At 59.0% G+C, this 22,534-nt stretch overlaps 5 protein-coding genes across 5 annotated transcripts; 2 read left to right on the top strand and 3 right to left on the bottom strand.

The window, feature by feature from the left end:
- Positions 1 to 2,733: 2,733 nt before the first annotated feature.
- Positions 2,734 to 6,582, bottom strand: GGS23DRAFT_603417 (2-oxoisovalerate dehydrogenase beta subunit; the record flags this gene model as incomplete). The annotated part of the gene is made up of 7 exons (XM_051519477.1): positions 2,734 to 3,091; positions 3,287 to 3,424; positions 3,556 to 3,814; positions 4,052 to 4,152; positions 4,577 to 4,580; positions 5,137 to 6,248; positions 6,548 to 6,582. 7 exons carry the CDS (start codon positions 6,580 to 6,582, stop codon positions 2,734 to 2,736), a joined length of 2,007 nt encoding a protein of 668 aa, XP_051374663.1.
- Positions 6,583 to 7,380: 798 nt separating this feature from the next.
- GGS23DRAFT_603416 (glycoside hydrolase family 5 protein) lies at positions 7,381 to 9,742 on the top strand (the record flags this gene model as incomplete). Its single annotated transcript, XM_051519476.1, has 2 exons — positions 7,381 to 8,089; positions 8,163 to 9,742. The coding sequence occupies 2 exons, from the start codon at positions 7,381 to 7,383 to the stop codon at positions 9,740 to 9,742; spliced, it is 2,289 nt and encodes a 762-aa protein (XP_051374662.1).
- A 4,180-nt stretch (positions 9,743 to 13,922) lies between these two features.
- On the bottom strand, positions 13,923 to 15,322 carry GGS23DRAFT_361877 (uncharacterized protein). Its single transcript, XM_051513248.1, has one exon. It carries the CDS (start codon positions 14,991 to 14,993, stop codon positions 14,274 to 14,276), a length of 720 nt encoding a protein of 239 aa, XP_051374661.1. The 5' UTR covers positions 14,994 to 15,322; the 3' UTR covers positions 13,923 to 14,273.
- A 3,500-nt stretch (positions 15,323 to 18,822) lies between these two features.
- GGS23DRAFT_554777 (uncharacterized protein) lies at positions 18,823 to 21,240 on the top strand. The gene is made up of 3 exons (XM_051515567.1): positions 18,823 to 18,845; positions 18,962 to 20,834; positions 20,886 to 21,240. Exons 2-3 carry the CDS (start codon positions 19,284 to 19,286, stop codon positions 20,928 to 20,930), a joined length of 1,596 nt encoding a protein of 531 aa, XP_051374660.1. The 5' UTR covers positions 18,823 to 18,845; positions 18,962 to 19,283; the 3' UTR covers positions 20,931 to 21,240.
- A 382-nt stretch (positions 21,241 to 21,622) lies between these two features.
- Positions 21,623 to 22,306, bottom strand: GGS23DRAFT_594108 (riboflavin kinase; the record flags this gene model as incomplete). The annotated part of the gene is made up of 1 exon (XM_051518113.1): positions 21,623 to 22,306. The coding sequence occupies one exon, from the start codon at positions 22,304 to 22,306 to the stop codon at positions 21,623 to 21,625; it is 684 nt and encodes a 227-aa protein (XP_051374659.1).
- Between the last annotated feature and the right edge of the window lie 228 nt (positions 22,307 to 22,534).

Below are 22,534 nucleotides of genomic sequence, written 5' to 3'. Positions count from 1 at the left end.
AATATCTCGGATAGTTTCATACGCGAGTATGTGTACTATACCTATACATGCACATGCGTACTCTATGTGCGTAGTATGTGTGTGGAACACGCAAGATATGCCTTATTTCTTCCTTCTTCCTCCTTCCCTGGCTCCCCTGATATCTCCAGCATCGGTGGCTTGGCTTGTCACCCTCGTCTTATCTGCCGCCATCCCGGAGATAGAAGCGCCCCCATGCAAGCGCTAGCAGGATGGATGGATGCATCCAATCGCATCGGCACCAGCGTCCGCTCTGGCATCGACCAATAATGCCGCCGCTCGCTCGAGGAGTGGCGGCATAAACCCTCCCACGCAGTCCATAATAGTCATTTGCCTACCAAGATGTTCGGCTCGCTTTTCTCCCCGCTACTTCACCACCGTCCATCTTCGGCTGGACTCCCCGAGCATAGGGTATGCCATTCTCGATAGCGCCTCGGCTGAGACCTCTCTCATGTGAGGGGGAGGAAGATAGCGGCCGCTACCGGATCTCTTCCACGGCCGTCATCCAGCAGACAATGCCGTGATGATCTCCGCACCCGAGGAGGGGTGTCGTGGCATGGCGCACTGAGGGGCCTCGGTCCGTCACGACGCATCTACCCCTGGAGAGTCTGCCCTGGAGTGTGGGAAGTTCGAAGATTACGGCAGGCAGGTAGACAGTCAGACCAGTACGTAGGTATAGAGGAGACCCCAGAGTGCTGACCGGCCACATCCACGCCTGCGCTCCTAATTCGTCCAGTTGGGAACCAGACTACACGAATACGAACAGCCTGCACTCTATCTCTTGTTGGCACCCTCTCTTCACTTACCCTGGCGCAAAGAGACGCGACAGGACATGAGCTCCGCGCAGCCGATGTTTTTATATCCTTCTCACTCGAGTTCAATCTGTGTCTTTCTCGATTATCCGCATCATACGCTCTTCGTCATCCCCGGTCCTGCCGGTTCTTTCGCTTACCTGCCGCCAAGTGTCGACGGGTTGTCCGTGGTCGTTTACACGAAGAGCGAACACTCCGGGTTATCTCCGCCCCTCTTACTGATCCTCGCATAAGCCGCGGTTACGGCACTCCGCGGCCAGCGAACGCATCTCCTCGTTGGGCTACGGCATTGGCATATGGTACCCTGCCACCGAATACAGTGATTACAGCACTGTTTATGCTCATTGTTTCCGGGCCCACCTTCGTCGGATTCCTCGTCTCAAGGACTCTGTGTATAAAGAAACGCGTATGAAGCCTTGACAGAGCCGGCCCAGATTTGTGGTCCGGAACAGCCCCGACCATCTCCGGAAATGGTCACAGCGCCGGGGCCGGAACCCGGCCACTCTCCGAAGTGCCAGCGCAGCTGTCGTGCCGCATTGTTGAGGAGTTGAAGTCCCAACGACTTAGCTGGTTTATATTTGTGACTCCTGTAGTAATCATTGGGATACACGGCCCCGACGTTTTCTGGTTATCCAATTGCGTAGTCGAGCTCCGGGGTACATCGCGTGTCTAGAAGACGACTGGCAGCTTCGGTTCTACACAGCCGTAGCACAATATAGCGAGACCCCGACTGTACCCGGGTCTGCGAAGGTGACAGTCGATGAACCTAGCCTACTTTGCCTTCTAGTCACCGGCTCGCTTCCTGATACAGGTCTATACGTGGAGTATTCGCCTTCTTCCACCTGTCTATTCTATTCATGTTATATTTACACCAGGCGTCTTCGCTCGGATGAAGTCCCGAATACCGCAGTCCGCGCATCAAGTGATGGCCGACCACCGGGCCAGCAGACTCGGCTCTGCTGCGCAATGGGAAGCTATGTTCCAATGCTCATAGGGAATGCCTGAGTCCCCTAGGTTCTGCCCGGACGCACCCCTAACATCCAGGGCCGGGCCGTTCACGGCATGGACCTCCGTCACCACCCGCGCCGTCGCCCCGATCGCGCTTTTAGCAGCCTGTGACTCGGAGCGCCTAGCTCGAGTTCATCTGCTTTCGTCCGTTGCTAGTGCGGAAAGGCCCGGTAGTGGATCTCGCCTACCCTTGACCGTGCGCTCACGCGTGCGTCCCTAGTTTCCAGCCTCCGCACCGCGGGGAGCTATTCCACGCGGGGGTTCGCGTCCGGGAGAGCAGGGAGAGTGCTGCAGCCCCTAGCCCCCTACTTCCGGTTCCCTAGATGGCATTAGGCCGCTGACTACTCCTTCCCCCCTGTTAGCGGGATGCAGAGCGGTCGTCGCGATGCCGGACCGATGCTACTTGCGTGAGGTGGTAGGCAGGTCTTCGGGCAAGTTACTTAGACACACAGGAGAGTCGCCGCGTAGATGGCGATACTGATGAGGGCAGCCTCCCCAAGGCAAGCACGCATAGCAACTAGACGACGGCTGTAGCATGCGCGCGGAGGCCCCATGGCTTGTACGGGGCGTACGGATGGGCATCGAGGAAATTCCGGCCCAACACCGTGCTCAACTGTTTTATTCTTTCCGACAGGCAGCGCCAGCGTCGTTGTCGCTATCAGTTACGTCAACACGTCTGTCCCCGCCCCCCCCCGAACCATCTGTGACCCTGTCCGAGAAGATTCATCCCTCTATTCTCAATACTCTATGGCGAGTCAGCTGGCTCCCCGACGAACCACCACCACTTTCTTTCGCTCGCGTGCGCACACGCGCACGCTCTCCGCAGCCCCTGCCTCCTAAGCCTACTATCTTTTGCTCCCCCCCCCGCTCTCTCTTTCCCCTCTCATCTGCCCGCTCACCTCCTCGAGCTGCCGCCGCCGATGTCCTGGCCGACGCGGTAGCTCGCGACCTTGTCCCACTCGACCTTCTGGCGGGTGACGGGGAGCTGGCGGCGCAGGCCCTTGAAGGCGCCCTCGCTGAGGCTCGCGAACCCGCGGTTCAGCTCCTCCTGGTACCGGCGCTCGGCGGCCGCGATCTCGCGCGACAGCGCCGCCCCCGTCGCGCCGCCGCCGCCCGGCGACGAGGCCGCGATCGGCTTGTGCGTCTGCAGCCGCACGTTGCCGTCCTCGTAGTAGTGCACGTCCACCTTGACGCTGCCCTCGAGCGCGCCCGACGACGGGTCCACGATGTAGAGGGAGCGCCAGCGCCCGTTCCTGTCCCCAGGTGCGTCAGCGGGTGCCCGGTTATACCCCGTTTCCCTTCCCCCTCTTTCCTCCCCTTTCCGGGTTGCTCTCTTCTTGTGTGTAGAGCGCAGGTGGAAGGGGTGGGATACGGAGATAGAAGTAAAAAGGGGGTGGGTAAGTGACAGCAGTGGGGCGCTGGTGGGGAGTCGTGAGAGGCTGGCTTACCAGAAGTTGTTCGGGCTATACTTGTTGGCGACGATGATGATGGCGATCTTGGAGTCGTTCTCTATAGGCCAGGCGCCGTAGGAAGCGCTGGGGAAGTGCTCCTTGACGTAGGCCGACAGACTCTTAATGATAGACTTCCTATGCGTGCGCGATCTGTTAGCGGGCCAGCCACCCTTCTATCCGTACGCTCCCCCGTGCTACTCCGGCTCTCCACGCACAGCTACTCTGACGCATGGTGCATGTCAAGTATCAAGGAAGGTGAGGCGTACACTAGTTCCGCGTGCGGGCTGTCGAGGACGTGGCTCTGGACGGCGCTCGCCCGCTGGGCGGCGTGGTCGAAGGCGAAGCTCGACGAGCTCTCGACGTCGTAGTAGCGACCGCCGACTAGGGCGTTGTGCGAGCTGACGATGACCTGCTGGGGGCTGCCAGGCAGCTTCGCCGTGACGAATTGCTCCTCGTTGTACCGCTGGAACGCCGGGCCCAACTGCGAAACGAGCTCGGGCTCGTTGATCGTGAGGGATTTAATGTCTGCCGGCGGTGTTGGTCAGGACGGTTAGGGCCCGGAGACTTTGGCTGCTCGGTGCGGTGGTGGGAGTGGGAGGTCGGTTGGGAAGGTGGAGGACAGGGCGGGTTGTGTATTACCGTTTACCACGTCTGCTAGCTGTACCGTTCCAAGATCCATAAGTCAGCTTGGTAGTTCTGGTCCGGGGCATCGTAATAAGGAACGGGTTTATAGAGAGAGAAAACGAGTTGACTTTAGGGAACCTGTCTGGTGAGATGGAAGCATGCATACCTCGCCTGGCGGTGCGCCCTCCACGAAGGACTCGAGGGTCTCTAGCGGAGTTGCCATCTCGGCCTTTTCCGGGCTGAAGGGAGGGACGAATGGGATGATGGCAGTCGACGTCGTCTCTCTTTTTTTTTTCGGCCTCGTCGCAACTCCGTCTTCAGCTTGCTAGGGCGGGCGGAGTTGGATGTTGAAAACAACGCGGCTGGTAACGCGGGGCGGGAGGAAACCGGGCAGGACCCGAGACGGGGGTTCAGACAAGCCGCACAGGCTCTAGGCGGGGCGGGCTGTTATCGATAAGCAGCACAGATAAGATACCAGCAGTGTGACATCAGGCGAGGAGCCGTCAGGGAATTTAGCAACAAAACCGGATTATTGCCTTATACGGAGGTATTCGGCGCAGCGTTTGCGAAGACACTGTAGGGAGTACTACAAATGGGACGCCTTGGGAGGCGCTGACGAAGTAGGCGGTAGCACGTTGTATCCGAATATCAATACCTACCTACATACCTATATCAGGGCACGGCTCGAATGAGGCGCATCCGGGAGTATCGCCGGATCCATGCGACTGAGACACGGATACATCTGACGTAGGCGAGCTAAGAAAGAAAAAAGAAAGAAAATAGAATAAAACTCGCAACCGGCATGCTGGGTTCTGGCTTGTTTTTGGCGTCGGTATGAGTAACTGATGCCACGATCTAATTTGGCCAGTTCATCAATCGCCAGCCATGAAATCCAATATTTGGCTGCGGACTCGGTCCGAAATGGGTGCCACGATAGCCTCCTGTGTAGCTGGTTGGTCGCCGAGTCTCACCGAACTACCGCTCGCTGCTGTATTCCGCCCATCCCGTACAACGACCGTACAACGACCGTACACATCTGCATGCATGAGGTTGCTGTCCTCTTTCTCCGCCATGTCGTCCCCCCCCCCCCCCCCCCCCCCGGATGTGTGTCTAGTATTCTAATAGTTTCTTGACCCCATCGTATACCCCTGTCGGCATGTCTGGTTAGCGTTCGTGGTGAAGAGGGGAGAGGGCATCCTGGAGCCGGGTCGAGAGAGACTCACGAGCTACGTCGGGCACGTTGAACTTCTCAAACAGCAGCGGGGTAAAGGTGCTCCATCCTGCCACGCGTGACACCGGGGCCTCGAGTCGTATGAAGGTATCCGGATCCTCCTGGATGGATGCAGCCACCTCGGCTCCGATCCCTGCGTTGACCATCGACTCGTGCACCACGATGCACCTACCCGTCTTCCGCACGCTGTTGAGGACGCACTCCTTGTCCCAGGGGAACACCGTCCGCAGGTCGATCAGCTCTACGGAGACGCCCAGGTCCTCTTCCGCCTTCTGGATCGCCGCATTACACGTGTAGAGCGGCTGCCCATACGAGACTATGGTCACATCCTTGCCCTCCTTGAGGACCTCAGCCTTGGACAGCGGCAGGGTGTATGGGCGAGTCGGGACCTGCTCGACCGCCGCCCTGTACAGGACCTTGGGTTCCATGAAGACGCACGGGTCGTTGCTTCGGATGGCAGACAGCAGGAGGCCCTTGGCCTGCAAGGGGGATCTCGGCACTATCACTCTAAGGCCGGGGATGTGGGTGAAGAGGCTCTCGGGCGACTGCGAATGGTACAGCGCCCCGTGGCCCACCGCGCCGCACGGCATCCTCACCGTCAGGCCGCCCACGCTCCTCCCCGTCCTCCCTTCGCGATATCTGTACTTGGCGGCCTCGTTGACTAATTGGTCGAAAGCAGGATAGACATAGTCGGCAAATTGGATCTCGGCTATCGGCCGCATGCCCTCGGCGGCCAGCCCGACGGCGAATCCCATGATGCCCTGTTCCGTCAGGGGCGTATTAAAGACGCGAGCTTCGCCGAAATTCTCCGCCAGCTTCATGGTGCAGCGGAACACCCCGCCAAAGGCGACGTCCTCGCCGAACACCAAGGCGTTCTCGTCCTCGGCAAGAGCGGTCGACAAGGCATCGTTTATAGCCTGGAACAGGTTCATGCGCTTCGCCGTCCCGTTCCTGGCCTCGGGCGGCAGCTCGGGATGGCCAAGGGCTACTTGCGAGCTGTGGGCTAATAGCGGCGCGGTCGAGTAGTCGACCGGTAGGTTGAGTCGCGCATTCGGCGGGTGCGTCGAGTAGGCCCGGGGCAGCGATGCCCGCGAGTCCCAACGTCTTGGTCTACATGAGGTTCTCACGGGGATGGGCCCCCGCGCAAGCCGAAGCGGGACGGAGGGCTTCATGGTCGAATGCTGGCAGTTCTAGGTAAGAATTACAGATCTCTAGCTGCTACCTGCGTAGATTCATGTCTGGCTATGGATGGACGGCGGCAGCACGGTCGACCTGGGCTTGCACGAGGGAGGAGAAGGGGAAGCAGAAGGAGAAGCGGTAGGTAAGTACGACTGGAAGCTGGCGGGATCGACCAACGTTCTATCAAAACAGTCGAGGTCCAGTATGACAGGAGAGTCGCTTACCTGCGGCATTCGGCTTGCGAAGGGAATACAACCATACCTACTCATAGAAGTACCCTCACCCCTGCCCCTAGTGCCCGTAGTAAGAGTACACTGGGCTAGGAGGGAGTATACCTCCAAGCGAAAGCAGGTACCTGAGGTAGGTTCACCTGAGAGGTACCTCCTAGTCCGGACAGGATGACGGTCGTTGGGGATATGCCCATAAATACATACAGGTACATCAGGAGGTACCGGACCCGATGCATTTGCATACAACCTTGCCGTTGAACGTCGCGTTCTCGGTGTGTCTCCAGGTGCCCAACTCCCGCATCTGCCTGGCTTCAGGTACCTGGTATCTGTACACGTAGGTGCCTCCAATTGCGTACATGGGTACATGAGTACACGAAGGTATCCATAGCACCTGTACAAAGGTACCTGAGGCATGTACCCTGGCCCCGCGCCTTCCCCGCCCTGCCTGGCCGGTCCGGGCTTAGCGTGGCGCTGCCGATTCGTCGGGATCGGCATTCGACGCTGATTGGGAGAGAGCTGGTTGCCCGGTCAACACTAGTAGCGGTGTTCCTCGCTGTCCCCTTGCAACCCTCATCGTGCACTTTTCTGCGTCTGTCTGCAAATTGACGGCGCGGTCAGTCGACTCCTCCTCAGACGACGCATTAACCGACGATCTACATACCGCAGGACTACCCATGTAGATTCCTTCCCCAGACAGCTTATCCAGCTACCTGCATGCTCTTCCATCGCCCTCTCAGCACTCCTTCGGTGCTTATGAATGCATCGTCACATACGTGCATACTGATACGAATTCGGAGCATCGAGCACCCCCCTTCGCATCGTGCACGATGGCACACGGCGACTCGGATACAGACCACCGCAGACGCCGAAGTAGGGACCCCGAAGCACACCATAGACGACACAGGAAGAGGAGACACAGCAAGCATGGCACCGGCGAACCCACATCTGCCCCGGAAGCATCTTCGCAAGGCACGGGCCAGAGGTTGTCCATGGGCGCCCTTGCGCAATTGAACGAACACAACGCCCGGGGCATCTCCCAAGAACCACCCAAAGAACCGGAACGGAGGCCAAAGCGAGACCGGCTGCGGCGGGAGTCGTACCGCGTCGTCGATGCCGAGTACGATCCGCCCAGGAGGGAGCGGCGCCGGAGAGACAACGATTACGAGCAATCGGGAGGGGAAAACGACCGGTCGAGGAGAGAACGTCGGCGCAAGGAGGAGTACCGGGAAGAAGGCGGATACGAATCGCGGGAGCGGGACTGGGACCAGGAACGAGACCGTCGCCGCCGCCGACGAGCAGCCAACGCAGAATCGGGGGACGAAGTTGAGGATAGGCCCCGAGAGAGAGAATCGAGATCCCGCAAGAAAGATCGGAGGGTGGTCAGCGGTGCCGTCGCCGAGGAAGGCAGGGCGATTCCGGGCATACGCGGCGGCGGCGCGAGAAAGCACGACAGCTACGACAGCTACGACAGTATATCGAACGAGAAGTCGGCCGTGGTCGACTACAAACCCGTGTGGTACCGGAAAAAGAAGAGGTGTAAGTCCCCATAAGCATCGCGATATCGCACAGGGGGCCACGGCTTAACTAACGATCGCTGGCGGACGTGCAGGGATCGTGGCCGGCGTCGCGCTCGGCGTGCTCATCATCGTCATCGTGGTGGCCGTTGTCGTGAGCAAGAAGAATGCGGCGGCGGCGGCGGGAGGACGCAACAGGTCCGGGCTGCAGGACGTCTCGCAGGACAGCATCCCGGCCGCGGCCAAGGGCACGTACCTCGACCCGTTCACGTGGTACGACACGACCGACTTCAACGTGACCTACACGAACGAGACCGTCGGCGACCTGCCCGTGATGGGCCTCTTCTCCGACTGGGACGACGCGGTGGCGGCCAACGACAAGGTGCCGGCGCTCGACGAGGACTGGGGCGACTACGCGGCGCGGCCGGCGCGCGGCGTCAACCTCGGCGGCTGGCTCTCGCTCGAGCCCTTCATCACGCCGTCGCTGTTCGCGTACGACGCGCGGCTCGGCATCGTCGACGAGGCGTCGCTGTGCCGCCACCTCGGCCCCAAGACGGCCGCGGCGACGCTCGAGCAGCACTACGCCACCTTCGTGACCGAGCAGACCTTCGCCGACATCCGCGCCGCCGGGCTCGACCACGTCCGCATCCCCTACAGCTACTGGGCCGTCGAGACCTACGGCGACGACCCCTTCGTCTTCCGCACCTCGTGGCGCTACCTCCTGCGCGCCATCGAGTGGTCCCGCCGCCACGGCCTGCGCGTCAACCTCGACCTGCACGCGCTGCCCGGCAGCCAGAACGGCTGGAACCACAGCGGCCGCCAGGGCCCCGTCGGCTGGCTCAACGGCACCGACGGCGCGCTCAACGCGCGCCGCTCGCTCGACGTGCACGACCGGCTGACGCGGTTCTTCGCGCAGCCGCGGTACCGGCGCGTCGTCGCCTTCTACGGGCTCGCCAACGAGCCGCGCATGGTGTCGCTGTCGGCGGACGCGGTGGAGGCGTGGACGGCGGACGCGTACGACCTGGCGCGGCGCAACGGGCTCGCGGACGCGCACGTCGTCTTCGGCGACGGCTTCATGGGGTTGGCCAACTGGCAGGGCAAGCTGGCGGGGCGCGCCGGGCTCGTGCTCGACGTGCACCAGTACGTCATCTTCAACAACGACCAGATCGTCTTCCCGCACCGCGACAAGGTCCGCTACGCCTGCGCCGGCTGGTCCGAGCAGACCCGCCTCAGCATGGACCCCGCCACCGGCTTCGGCCCCACCATGTTCGCCGAGTGGTCCCAGGCCGACACCGACTGCGCCCGCCACCTCACCAACGTCGGCTGGGGCAACCGCTGGACCGGCACCTACGCCTCCGGCAACGCGTCCACCGAGGCCCTCACCCCCAAGTGCCCCGCGCGCGACGCCTCGTGCAGCTGCGCCGAGGCCAACGCCGACCCCAGCGCGTACAGCGACGAGTACCGCCGCTTCCTCAAGATGTTCGCCGAGGCCCAGATGGTCTCCTTCGAGAAGGGCTGGGGCTGGTGGTACTGGACCTGGGACACCGAGGACGCGCCCCAGTGGAGCTACAAGAAGGGCCTCGCGGCCGGCATCCTGCCCGCCAAGGCCTACGACAAGGACTTCAACTGCGACAGCGAGGTGCCCGACTTCGCCGGCCTCAGCGAGACGTTCTGACCACTCCCTCCTCCTCCTCCCTCCCCCTCTCTCTCTCCTCCCCCCCCCCCCCCCCCTGCCTCCCCACCCTCTCTCTCTTGCTCCTCCCCTCCCCTTCATCTCGAGAGGGTGGGTTGGGTCGCCCTCTCGCGTCTTTCTGGCGCCCGCCCACCTACATATTCCGGTCGCCGACGCGCCGATATTGCCGTCTATCTCTCCACTGCGGTGCCCTCTTCCGGTTGGGATCGGTGCAGGGTGTGGTGACGGGATGCAAAGGGGGGGTAAGGAAAGGGGAGAAGAGGCGCACTGGAACTCGGACGTGGGGGGCTCACTCCGCACGCACATCCGCATACACATACGCGCACACACATACCTACCTACCCACCCCTTACCTACTTACCAACCTACCTACCTACCTACATACCTCCATACATATGTAGGCTCTCGAATTTGCTTTTGCGAGGGCAACGTTGTTTGCATATACATACATGTTTATATTTATATACACCTACTCCATTCGGGGGCCCGGTGGAGGTCCCTGGGGTCCCTTCTCAGGCGCGCGTCGGAAACGTCGGCAGACGGGTCGGTAGACGATGGAGGGAGGGGGGCACGCTTCATGCATTACATATGCGAGAGGAGGCTTATATACAGATTTGCGGGTGTGTTCAATATGTTTCACGCTAAGGAGGGCAACGGAGTATTGGCGATGGCCGTCGTCGTAAACGAGTGCGTACGGATGCGAATATGCACGGGAGCTCATATATGTAATGTACTATGCAGGTAGGGACGAGATGCCTCATGCAATAGAAGATGCACATATAGTTCCTCTCGCGTCGGCCCTTGATCTCTGATGATACCGTATCTAACATGCCATGTCCGCATCATACCATCCATCGCCCTTCAGCATTAATTCTCACGTACGGCGCGTTACCCGCGCGTGCCGAGCCCAATATCAGCCCTAACGGCCTTCCCGTGGAGGCTCTGCTCGTCGAAACCGGCGAATCGACGCGAGAAAACCCGTAGCATCTAAATAGAAGTTTCTGCAGGTTACGTGGTATCGGCCAAGAATGTTACCCAGATATATGTACGTGGCCCATCAAGCGGTAAAGATCTCCCCCGTGGCGTCCAACTCGTGAGCTGGGGTGTTACCCCCCTTACCTCCTGCGCAGTCTTCGCAGTAACTGCAGATTACCTACAGCCATCCATACGGAGAGGTGGGCCCCGGTGATTGCAGGTAGAAAAACTGACGAGGAAACGGTGATTCGTCGCGCGCCAAATCTCCCAAGCCACAGAGTCCCGTTACGGCTGATCGCATTGACGACCTGGTTGCCCTGCCGGTCGATCAGGTCGATCAGACCAGGACAGCAGAGGAGAAGGAGGGTGGCATGGAGCCTCTATCAGTATCGGTCCTTGGGGATGTCGGGGGACGGTATGATGCGGCGAATGGACGCACACCACACATGCGTCTGGTGGGAAGCTGATGGATGGGGATAGGGTGAGGCTGAAGACCGGTCGGTGAAAGACAGGGAGCGCTGCGGGCTAGGACCAACACCCCCGCCGACGATTTTCCTCGACAACCCACGAATAATCAAGAGGGAGCGTTAAAGCCGACACGGGAGTGGTTCGATCGGCTGGCTGGCTGAACATTCGGTCGTATCTAGGCCGCCGTTTAGCGCTTCCTTTACGACCTCGTTCGAGGCTACGACCCACGCCTTCGTGTTCTACCTCGAAGCTTACACGCCCGATTTTTATGACGGCTGTGTCGCTATCCGGGATTCAGCTCGGCATTTAGATCTAGCCACGATCACGATCTTATAGCACTCGTGAGAGAGCTGCGCGTAGTACAGTTTACACCCGTCGCGAGGAGGCGAGCGCACACAGCACCCGTCCAGATGGCTACATCGAGGCTATATGGACTCGCAAAGCGCGGCTCGCAAGTCGGTTTTCTCCCTGGATGGATTCGCACCTCCGTGGGACGTACGTGGGGCGGGCCAGCGAGCAGTTGGGAGGACATTGCTAAATTGATACCGGAACACCGGGGATTGAGCAACGGGAACTAACGCAAGGCGTGATTCATGCTTCTATGTGCGCTGTGCTCTCGCGCCCGCCGATGGGCAAGTCTCATTCCCAGACAACCACCAGGTCGAGCAGGCCCGGTAGCTGGCAAGTCTCAGTAGGGGGGGCGTGGAGCTTGGGTGCAGAGGACCTGCACTAGCGCAGTCCGCTTCTGCGGCCGCGGGGAGGATTTCGTAGCTGAGCCATGCCCTGGTAATAATTATGCCGAACGAAGGACGCCGAGAATTACAGCAAGGCCGTCCAAACCCCAGTGGCTGTTGTCACAGTCGGCAATGGCACCTGACCTCCTCAGCAGGCCTGTTTCTGCGACGGGCCCTCGACCTCGTCTCCAAGTCCTGACCGTGTCCCTCCTCGCCGTCCCGGGTGCGAGCGATCGATGTCAAGCGCCACCTCGTTACTTCGATGATGTCAGGTTGGACGGTGAATCCGGCCATTCGATGCTCCGTATTTGCGAACGAAGCGCCACCATATAACGGGCGGATGCCTCTGCCCGAATGCGCTGGCCGCAGAACGACAGCAATCCCCCCCCTTCTTCGTCAACCCCCCTTCCCACTTTGTCGGGTCCGGCGACACGGTAGCTGATTGGCGGCTTCATAGACCGGCTGGTTGCGTTCGACCACTTGGCGACGCGAGCATAGATTAACTGCTGGGGATTCAAGCGACACCTTTGTAACCACGTATCCAAGTATCAATATATGCCCACAACCGACACACGAGAGCCAATGAGTAGTATATCCTCCCAAGCAATCCATATACCATTCACCTTAAGCGAGTCCATGGTAACTTGCTTGAAGCTCCGTCTCATGTTTAGTTGGGTGCAATCGCGTCACGTATAAACCTGGGTATCTGTGAGACTTGCCCGCTCGGCCCACGGCCGTCGTCGATGGCAACGTAGGTTCTACCCTGGGCGAGGAGCAGAGCTAGCCAGTACATGAGAAGAGTGCGAGCGCTTTCGAGATGATAAGAGAGCCCACCTGTTCGGAAGTCCGACCCTTTCCCTAAGGGGCCGGGGCCAAGCATCCCCTCCCCCCTCCCTCCCCCCTCCTCCCCGGCCCCTACTTTCGAAGACATATGGCCCTTCGTCGTGAAACGAGATCCGGATTCCTATTTCCAAACAAGTCTGAGGATTTGCATCGCCTGTACACCGATCTCAGCAGCCGTCAGAGAAATAAGATCCCAAGGATGTGGTCTAGAAATCCTGCAGTTTGGCGTTGCCCCCGTGATGTCGATTGCCGGGCATAGGATTGCGGTATAAAAACGGGGAGGACTCGCCGGTTCGACAAACACAGGCCATGTAACCAGGGAGCTCGTCGAAGGCGGTTTGTAATCGCTTTGTCAGGGCCCTATGGAATACTGTGATCTTGCATATCCGAAGGTCTCTCCCTTTCTTCTCTGGCGAGCTAGAGCTTCGTGCGACCGGGGAAGCGTGAACTGTAGGTCATCTCATCGTAAGGAACGCGACCCTCGTGTGCGGAATGCCTCGAACCGTGACATCATGCGCGATGGTACCACGGCGGACAACCACGGTGCGAAAGTACATACCTACGGCAGGCATCCACGGATTCCAGCTGGCAGTATCTGGGATGACTGACGCTGCCTTGAACCGGAGGACTGCATTCGGAGGAGCGTTTCCTAACGTCGTACTAAGCTTGCTTGTAACCGTTCAGCTAGCCCAAAAAGAAGGCGACGTTCTCAGCAACTGGAGTGGTGTTGTTTGGGCGCGGCGCCAGGCCCCGTTGCGCTCGCCAGCACATGGCTCCGAGACGACACCATAGCCACTTGAGCCGCGACTCTTGGCTCTATTCTGACCCCTCTCCACCCTCGCGCTGCCACCCGACTCGTAGCAGAGTATACAGTTCGAGGCACGTAGAGTGGTATGCAGCGGGGACACGTGAGGATGGATGTAGGGATGGGCCGGCTCACAACGAACCATCCTAGACCACTTAGAATGTCTCGCATCTCGAGCTCAAGCACCACTAGCCTATACTATTACATGTAGCTCCAGAGGATTGACCTGCTGTGCCGCCCCACATCAGTTGGCCGAAAGCGAGACCGATGTGTTCTGCGACACCCTGTAGGCAAAGTAGGGCCGGCGGTAAGAAAGGGGACGCGAGTACACCTAGCCGGAGGCTGCATCTCTAATATCCACGACGGCGATACAGGAAAATAGCATTCGATGAGGTTGCATGCCGTAGTAATAGTGCCTGGGTAGCGCACTAATTCATGCAATGTCGCGCATTGCAGCAGCAGCGGCGGACGGTCGGCGCCGTGAGCGGCACCTCGTTGGCTAAGTGACCTTCAGGTAGAGAGAGACTTTGCCATCGTGAGTGGGCGAGGCAGCACGGGCGTGGACGAAGGCGGACCGGCCACCAGAGCTAGTCAACCTACCTACCCCGATCGTAAGCAAGCCCATCTCCATAGACGGTGACAAGTATCAGCACTGTAACCTGGGGCAGTGCGTCCTATCAATACACATTTACATGCAACTGTCGGTGTTAGTGGCGAGGAGGCAATGGAATGTCGGATGTGGTCTCTCATGGGTCACACTAATATAAGAGCGATCGCTGATGATTGCCTCTGGGAGCAGTCGATAGCATGGCGAAGAGACGAAGAGTGCCTGTCGTAACCCAGGATGCCCAGGCAGGCCGGAGAATTCGGGAAGGCTGGCGATAGGAGCATGCAGACGTTTCGGCAGACCAGGTGGACGAAGGACGTCTGGAGTAGATGGATTCGAGATCAACACGGCAACCTGCCTATTCCATGCAGCGGTTCTGGCGATGGCTGAGACGAGAGGGTGGCATAGCGTCGCGTCTGCGTAGGATGGAGACGAGTCTATATGCAGCAGCAATTCATCCATCGATTCCCGCGGGCTGTGAGTAGTGACGCGTCGAGAGAAGCTTTCGCCGAGACCATGATTGGACACGCACAAATTTGACTGCAGGTTGCATGCGGCATGTTGTAGGCGGCCCCCCCGTGGCGACGATGGCAGGGCAACTCTTCGGCATAGCGGTTGGCCCTCTCGCCAGTCAGTTTCGGCAGAACAGACACGGAGGCGACGATTCGACGGCGACGAGTCGGTAAGTCCCTGGGCCGATCCAGCCACCTCAGGCGACGCGCACACAGGCGAGAGGTTAAAGAAGGGCCGCCATTCGGCTCGACTGGCGTGGTGTCTGCAGAGCCTGTCGCCATTGGACATGACAGCTTACTTCGCTAATGCGGCATCGTCACTGAGAAAAAGCCGCCTGCGAGCGCAATTGGGAGCGCGAGAGGACCAGCAGCGGCGTCGGCGTGCTCACCTACTAGAAATGGAAGCAGAGAGGCATGGGAGCCGTCGGTCGGCAGTCCATGTCGAAGCAACCTGACGAATGACGAAGACAGGAGGGGGGGGAGGCCCCAGCAGGACCGGTAGAGGGAGTAACCTAGGTACGTAGAAGCCAGGTAGGTACTTACCTAGATATCTATGTACAATATGTACATCATACAGATACAGGGTCTGATTTTCGTAGAATGTGGGATATACCTACCTGTATGGACTGCGCACTGTTACACTGTGCTCTGGCGCCATGCGGCCAGCCACGGGGCATGGGACATTCCAGGAGACCGAAGGTGGGGGGGCAGCCCTACCCTAGGCATAGGTAGGTACCTACCTAGGCACCTATGCACCGTGTACATGTGTACATACCCAGATACTTGCTTACCTTGAGAGGTACCTACCTCCCATCGCGAGGAAAAACCAGGGTAGGTAGGTATGTAGGTAATAGGTAACCCTCTCCTTCCTCGCTCCCAACACGAATACATTACATACGTCAGCTACATGCATACATCTATCTCACTCACACCTTCCCGCGCCCACGTTATTGGTCTCTAGATACAACTGCCTACCTCTGCTTAGGTACCCAGATACCGAGCCTTATACCTGCCTCCTTCTATCTACTCTGGTACCTGCTGCCTAGCGTCGCATGGAGGCGGAAGGCAGGTACGATCTGTTCCTTTCCTTACTGCCAAAGTAGGTATCAAGTTCCATCCCACGCACTCCTCAGCTACTGCAAGAGATAACTTCCGGTGCTTGCCCACCTACCTACCTACCTGGTAGCTACCTCCTAAGACACTCGGAGTCCTACGTGGTACGTAACTACGCACACTTACCTTGGGTAAAATTAGCTAAGAGGCTAATCCCGCCAAGGCAAATCGGACCAGATGACGGCAGCCCCAGGCCAGTACGCACAAACTTACCTCAATAGTGGGGGAGATGTCGAAACATTACTAAAAAGGGCTCGCCGCGGGTATCTTGGTATCTTGGTATATCGACATCGCCAGGACTGTCTGGGGGCTTTGATAGGGCGGACGGGATGCTGTGTCGACGTTCTTCCGGCTGCTAGAGGTTACTAATCCGCGGTTGTATGGCAACCTGAATTGATGTCCTTGGCTCTCTCCTTGGCGTCTGCTGGCCCGTGCCTGAATGGCTGATTCGCAGCGGTGGGGCGTCGGTGGTGCATGGCCCTTTCTCCTTTGCGGTTTAGACGCTGGCGAGCTCTAACTGCGCCTTTCCCTTCTGGGTAAGTCTTAGCCTGGTCTGCTGGAGAGGCCCACCTTTACCGCATTGGCCGTTTATCGGGCTGCGATTGGCCCCAAGCCCGGCCCCTATGCAGCAAAGAGAGCTCATGAAGCAAAGAGAAGCGACGGGAGGGAGAATGGACAAAAAGAAGGGAGAAGAAATAATAAGAATAAAACGTGCGAGAAAACGAGACGAGAGGGGCAGAAAAAAAGACAAAAAAAAGAAAATAAAAGAGACCGAAAATCCTCCAAGAAAAAAAAATCCGCAAAAAGGAAATACTCAGAGGCCTAAATAATATCAAAGGAACGCAGAAGCAGAGGGCGCGCTTTACCATAGTTCTGTCAACCTTACCTTTCGTCCATCCATCCACTTTTCCTTAGGAACCCCGCAATTCGGTTATAGGATCAGAGGGACAATTTTGGGCAATTGCCAGTAATTCGAGAATCCGGGAAGCCACCGTCCAATTGGGCTATCGCATTTCCCTTCCTCCTGCTCGGTTCACCACTCGACCGACCAAATATCGTCAACTTTTTTTTTTTTTTCTTTCCCTTCCTGGTTGCCCGCCTCCCGCGACGAACAGCTCCCCCTCTGACTCGGATCCGTCTAATCCAACCTACCTTTCCGCCACCTCACCAGTTCCTCGACAGCCTGCGTCATCTATCGTCAAGCCTGCCGACGACGGCGTCTTCCTCCCTCTCTCATCTCGCTACCCAGACCGACGGCCGTTCTCACCAACTTCTTGTCCGTTGCGCCACCGCTGTTTGACTCCCAAACCGATCGGCGCACCCGCCTGGAGCGCAAAACAAGGTGACAACTGACGCCTCTATCGCTGTAGCCGGCCCCAATATTTGACCATTGTAATATTGGCTTCCGCTTCCATTTCTCTCGGCCATATTCTTGGCTCTCATAATTTTGCCTCCCCTTGTCGCTGTCTCGCTATCTCGCGTCCTCGCCGCCTCGGTCAGCCACTTGATGCACCTCTACCAGATCTCCTATGCAGCCAGCGCCATCCTCGATCGTCCTCGCAGCGTCGCGTAGCAGCAATATCGCCTCTAACACGCACTGGACGCATCCATCATACGTTAAGGTAGCTATCTTAGCTGCCCACCTTTCATCATACTTCAATACATACATCCATACATACGTACAATCCAATCTATCTATCTACGTCTATCTACCTTGAGGTATACCTCCTTCTTCTTGCCTGCGTGCCTCCGTACGTACCTGTTACCTAGGTCGCCGATCCTGAATACGATACATCCAGTATTATACGCGCACGCACGCACACATCTACGCGCCACCCACGCCTGGCTCCCACTCACTCTCCCCCCTCCCCCCTCCCCTTTTAGGTACCCTCCTGACATCCGAATCGCCGACGACAAAACGGAACTTTGTGCGCCCCAGTACCAAATGCGAACAGCCCCAGACGTCGCGGGTAGCTGCAGCACCATCGAACATCCCGCATACCATCCCAGCCAGACTCCCCAGTGCCTTATCCGCCGCCGCGTGACCCCATGAGGCAAGACCTGTGTCTCCGCATTGCCCGGCCCGCCGTGATTCCTCTTGCGAGGAAATAACACTCCCCGCGATTTGTACGAACACAGCGGATAGACCCGTTCGACGGGGCCTTGCGACCTCAGTCCCCGTTGCACAAGGAGCGCCTCTTTGTAACGGGGAACGAGCCCATTGGCGTCTTGCCTTGCTCTTTGCACGCTGAATACGAGCGCCTGTCGCTGCGCCGTCCTTGTGCAAGCCTTGGGGGGGTACTGGCCCCCCAGACACAGCTGTCGCACCGCGGCAGCGCACAGCGCCATTGCACCTAAGTCCACATCTCACGGATATTCTTAGCTCGCTGTCGTCTCTTGGTTCTGATATACAGCCTCCCGGCCTGCTTCATTGGCCTGCATACGCTACGTGCTCATCGGTACCGGCCCACCCTCCCACTTGCGATCGGTGCCCGCATCGAAACCTCTTCGAGGGGCGGCGGGAAAGATCGTGTTCGTGGTTGAAATAGGGAATATTGGATCTTTGGAAGGTTCCCCCCTCCTCCCCCCCCCACCTCTTCTCTCCCCCCCGGCCCTAGCGGTTACACTGCCACGGGCGTTCGCAAAATAAGTTACGCAATTTCCCACGGAGGTGTGGTTGCGCTAGACCGACCCCAGGGCTTGCATTGCCATCCCTCGTCTCCGCAGGGCGTGCGAGGTTGACGAGAAGTTGTTATATATACCTAAGACAAGATGCCGGAGGACGTGGAGGCGAACGGGACAGAGGTCTCAGATGCCATGTCTGAGAACGAGAACGAGTACGACGATATGGAACAGCCCATCAAGGACGAAGAGGCCAAGATGGCTGATCAAAACACTTCACCTGAGCCGGGCGCCGAGAACTCGGGAGAGGTGAAGAAGAAGTACGATCCCAAAGACCCCCACCGCCCGAGGAGGAAGAAGGCGAGGCGTGCCTGCTATGCTTGCCAGAGGGCGCATTTGACGTGCGGTATGTTCTACGCTCTTGTTTCTTCTCGGTAGTGCTCTCGGGGTCGTCGCTCGAACTTTTGGCTTTGAGTTAGGCTTGAGAGAAACCTTACGACTAAGCTACAGCATAACCTATAGTTCAGTACCAGTTTACCGGTCATACTGCGAGCTGACTCTAGTTCGGCTAGGTCAACTTTGCTAATTTTCCTCTATAGGCGATGAGCGTCCTTGTCAAAGGTGTATCAAACGCGGCCTCGCCGATGCCTGCCAGGACGGAGTACGGAAAAAGGCCAAGTATCTGCATGACGCTCCCCCAGAAGCCTTGAGGCCCGTTCTGGGACCAACGTACAATCCCGCCGCCCACACGCACGCCAAACAGCAGAACGGGAAACACCTTTCCAACGGGAACTCAGACACCCCAGCGTACTATTCTCATGCGCATAGCCACTCCGCTTTCCCCATGTTCGCCGGGGGCTCTCAGAACCAGATGGCTCCGTTGCCGGACAGCATCTCTTTCGGCGGACAGCAGTCTCCGGTGACGCCCGGCTTTCCGACGCCAAACAATACGAGAGCTGCTCAGATGGGCTCTATGCAAGTCCCTCAAGTGTCTAGCGAGATGCCAAACAATTACTCGCCCGCCTTATTCGACCCGAGCAACCCAGCGATTTTCAACTTTGACCTCGAAGGGTTGAATTTCGGAAGCCATTACGGTGCACTAGAGTTCGGGATGCTGGGCCATATGTCCTCTGGTGCCGCTGAGACTCCGCCCAGGGATCCCGTAACCCAAGCGCCCGGAACCGAGGTCAATTACGGACCGACCGGGGTGTTTCGGAACGGGGTCAATCACTACAACCAGATGTATGAGAACGGCATGGCTGACGGTTTTATGAATGTTGATCCCAGCAATAGCGGGGCATTCCCGGGAAACCTCCAGCATGGGTTGCCTCACGCGTACGCCGTTGCAGCCGCCGGACCGACTCCGAACAGCCTGGCTAGCCCGAGCACGGACAACACGTCCAGCCCCCAGCCTACGGGCTACGGCTTCGACAAGTCGCCGACCACTAGCACGTACACGGTTACCAATTCTCAACCGATAGCTCAGCCTTCGCGGCCGAAACCGAAGCCTGCAAATTCGAACAGCGGCAACAGCACTCGGTTTGGGCCCCCGTCCATCTTGGGAAAACGGCAGCGCGACCCGTCGGCGATCTACGATACCGTCACTGAGCCCTACCCGTACCTCACTGGGTTCCACAACCTCATCGCCTTCGTTCAACGGAGGTTCTCTGCGAATAAGACATTACGAATCGCCAAGTCCCTCGCCAGCATCCGGCCCTCGTTCATCGCTTGTACGCGGAACCTCAACAGGCAAGACCTCATCTTCATGGAGAAGTGCCTGCAGCGGACGCTCTTCGAGTACGAGGATTTCATGGGACACTGCTCGGCGCCTACTATCGTATGCCGTAGGACGGGGGAGGTGGCGGCCGTGAATAAAGAATTCATCGCGCTCACCGGGTGGACCAAGAATATTCTGTTGGGTAAGGAGCCCAATATGAATGTCAATACCGGTCGGTCGCCGGGGTCCGAGGCAAGTAACCACGGCAGCACAAGCAAACCCGATTTCGTAACCCCACGGCTGAAGATGGTCCAGCCGGACATAGGTAAAGCTGCGGAAGGGAAACCCCGACCGGCCTTCGTGGCCGAATTCATGGACGACGAGAGCGTCATTCAGTTCTACGAGGACTTCGCGCAGCTCGCCTTCGGCGACAGCCGCGGCCACGTCACGAGGAAGTGCCGCCTCCTCAAATACCGAACCAAGGAGATGAGTGAGGCTCTGAGCAACGATGAATCTCCCAAAGACCGGCGGAACAGCAGCATCCTTAGCAACAGGGTGACTAGGATAGATGGCGAGCACGGGATATCCAAGCTCGAGAAGGATGGTAAGATCGACTGCACGTTCTGCTGGACGATCAAGCGCGACGTATTCGACATACCGATGTTGATTGTTATGAATGTAAGTCGGCGGTTCCGACAGGCGCCCGCTCCAGTCTCTAATCTCGCGCAGTTCCTACCTTGTTATTACCGCAACCAAGACCAACTGGCTGTTTAGGGATGGTCGGGTCTACGGACGAGCACCGCGGGGGGTGGTGCATGCGTGTTTCTGGTTTAGCTTTGTGTCTCGATCCGCTTCTCAGGCTTACCTATCAACTACATTTTTCCTCTCGGGTGTAATAGAGAGAGCATGGGCGGCGTTTTTGGAACAGAGCTCGCATTTGTGAGTTCCTCTCCCGCTCGACGGGAGCTGGTCATGTTGCATGTGACCCCGGGCACATATATAATATACACGTATAAGGGGGATAGACACGGTATAGAACGTCGGCCTGCACGGGGTTTACGGTCGGATACCCATGAATTTCACACGTAATATCTTCTGAGCTTTCTCGTGTCGCCTTTTCGTTCTCGGCGTCCACATATCTATCTATCCTGACCTACGTCTTACGAGGTACCGATGCATTGAACGCCTGCCGAGCGAGCGCCCCCTCGCGCATAGCTACCCAATTCTAGAGCGACGCCTTTCCGCCCCGTCTGACACACCTGTAATCTCACGGGGAGCTAGACGTGTTGCATGTGAACGAACGAATCCGCCTCTCCTGTTCTAGGCCTCTCGTATCTTCCACCCTCAGCACCAGCCACGCACGTCATACCACATCTATATATATATGCAGGAGGTTGCGCCGCGCATAGCCTACGACGCATCGGAAAGCCGTCGGAACCGCAGCGGTTCTCGCGCCGGCGGCCCCGCTAGTCCCTGACGAGCCAGGAGCCGTCGAAGGTGCCGACGACGCCGGGGGCGCCGCCGACGGCGCCCTCGCGGGGGGACCAGGCGGGGCGGGCGAGGCTCTGGCGGGCGACGTCGCAGTCGACGTTGATGTCGCGGACGAGGGCGTCGAGGGAGGCGTAGTCGCGCTCGTCGCGGACGAAGCCGAGGAGGAGGAGGCGCAGCGGGGCGCCGTAGAAGTCGGCGGCGAAGGCGTGCAGCACGTGGACCTCGGCGCTGCGGACCGCGTTCTTGTAGAACGGATTGTAGCCGATGGACATGACCATGGGGTAGATCTGCCAGGCGGTGCCAGGCGGGGGCGGCGGCGGGGGCGACGGCGGGGCGACGGTGGGGCTCACGCGCCCGGACGGAGAAGACTCGTCCTCCTCGCGCACCGCGGCGGCGGCCCGCGGCGACGCCGGCCGGTCCGGGTGCCCCGCGGGCAGCGCGACAGCCGCGTACCCAAAGTACACGCCCGACTTGGCGCTCGCGATCCACGGCGTCGCGCCCGCGTCCACCGGCAGGTTCGCCGTCGGGATGCCGAGCTCCTTCGACCCGCGCCCGAAGCCCGCGATCACGACGCCCTCCATGCACAGCGGGTACGGCGGCTCCGGCCCCGCGTCCGAGTACAGGATGCGCGGGCGCGACGCCGACGCGTCGGCGGCCATGGGGCGCTGGCGTTAGGGGTGCGGCGGGGAGAGGGAGGGGGGGGGGGGGCTAAGGGCGAGGGGTGAGAAAGCGAGAGCGGTCCTGATGGTTCCGCCGCCGATGGGGAGGGGGGTGGGGGGGCGTGGAAGCCTCGCTCAGATGTTCGAGAGGTTCCCGCTGGCTGGCGTTGTCCGCGCTGGGCCCTGGCGCAAGCGCGGCGATCACTTAGGTCTCCGTCCCGGATGTCT

The sequence above is a fragment of the Durotheca rogersii genome (assembly GCF_024521655.1).
Source record: "Durotheca rogersii strain YMJ 92031201 chromosome Unknown GGS23scaffold_4, whole genome shotgun sequence".
Classification (NCBI taxonomy): domain Eukaryota; kingdom Fungi; phylum Ascomycota; class Sordariomycetes; order Xylariales; family Xylariaceae; genus Durotheca; species Durotheca rogersii.
This window is presented reverse-complemented; position numbering and strand designations above follow the sequence as displayed.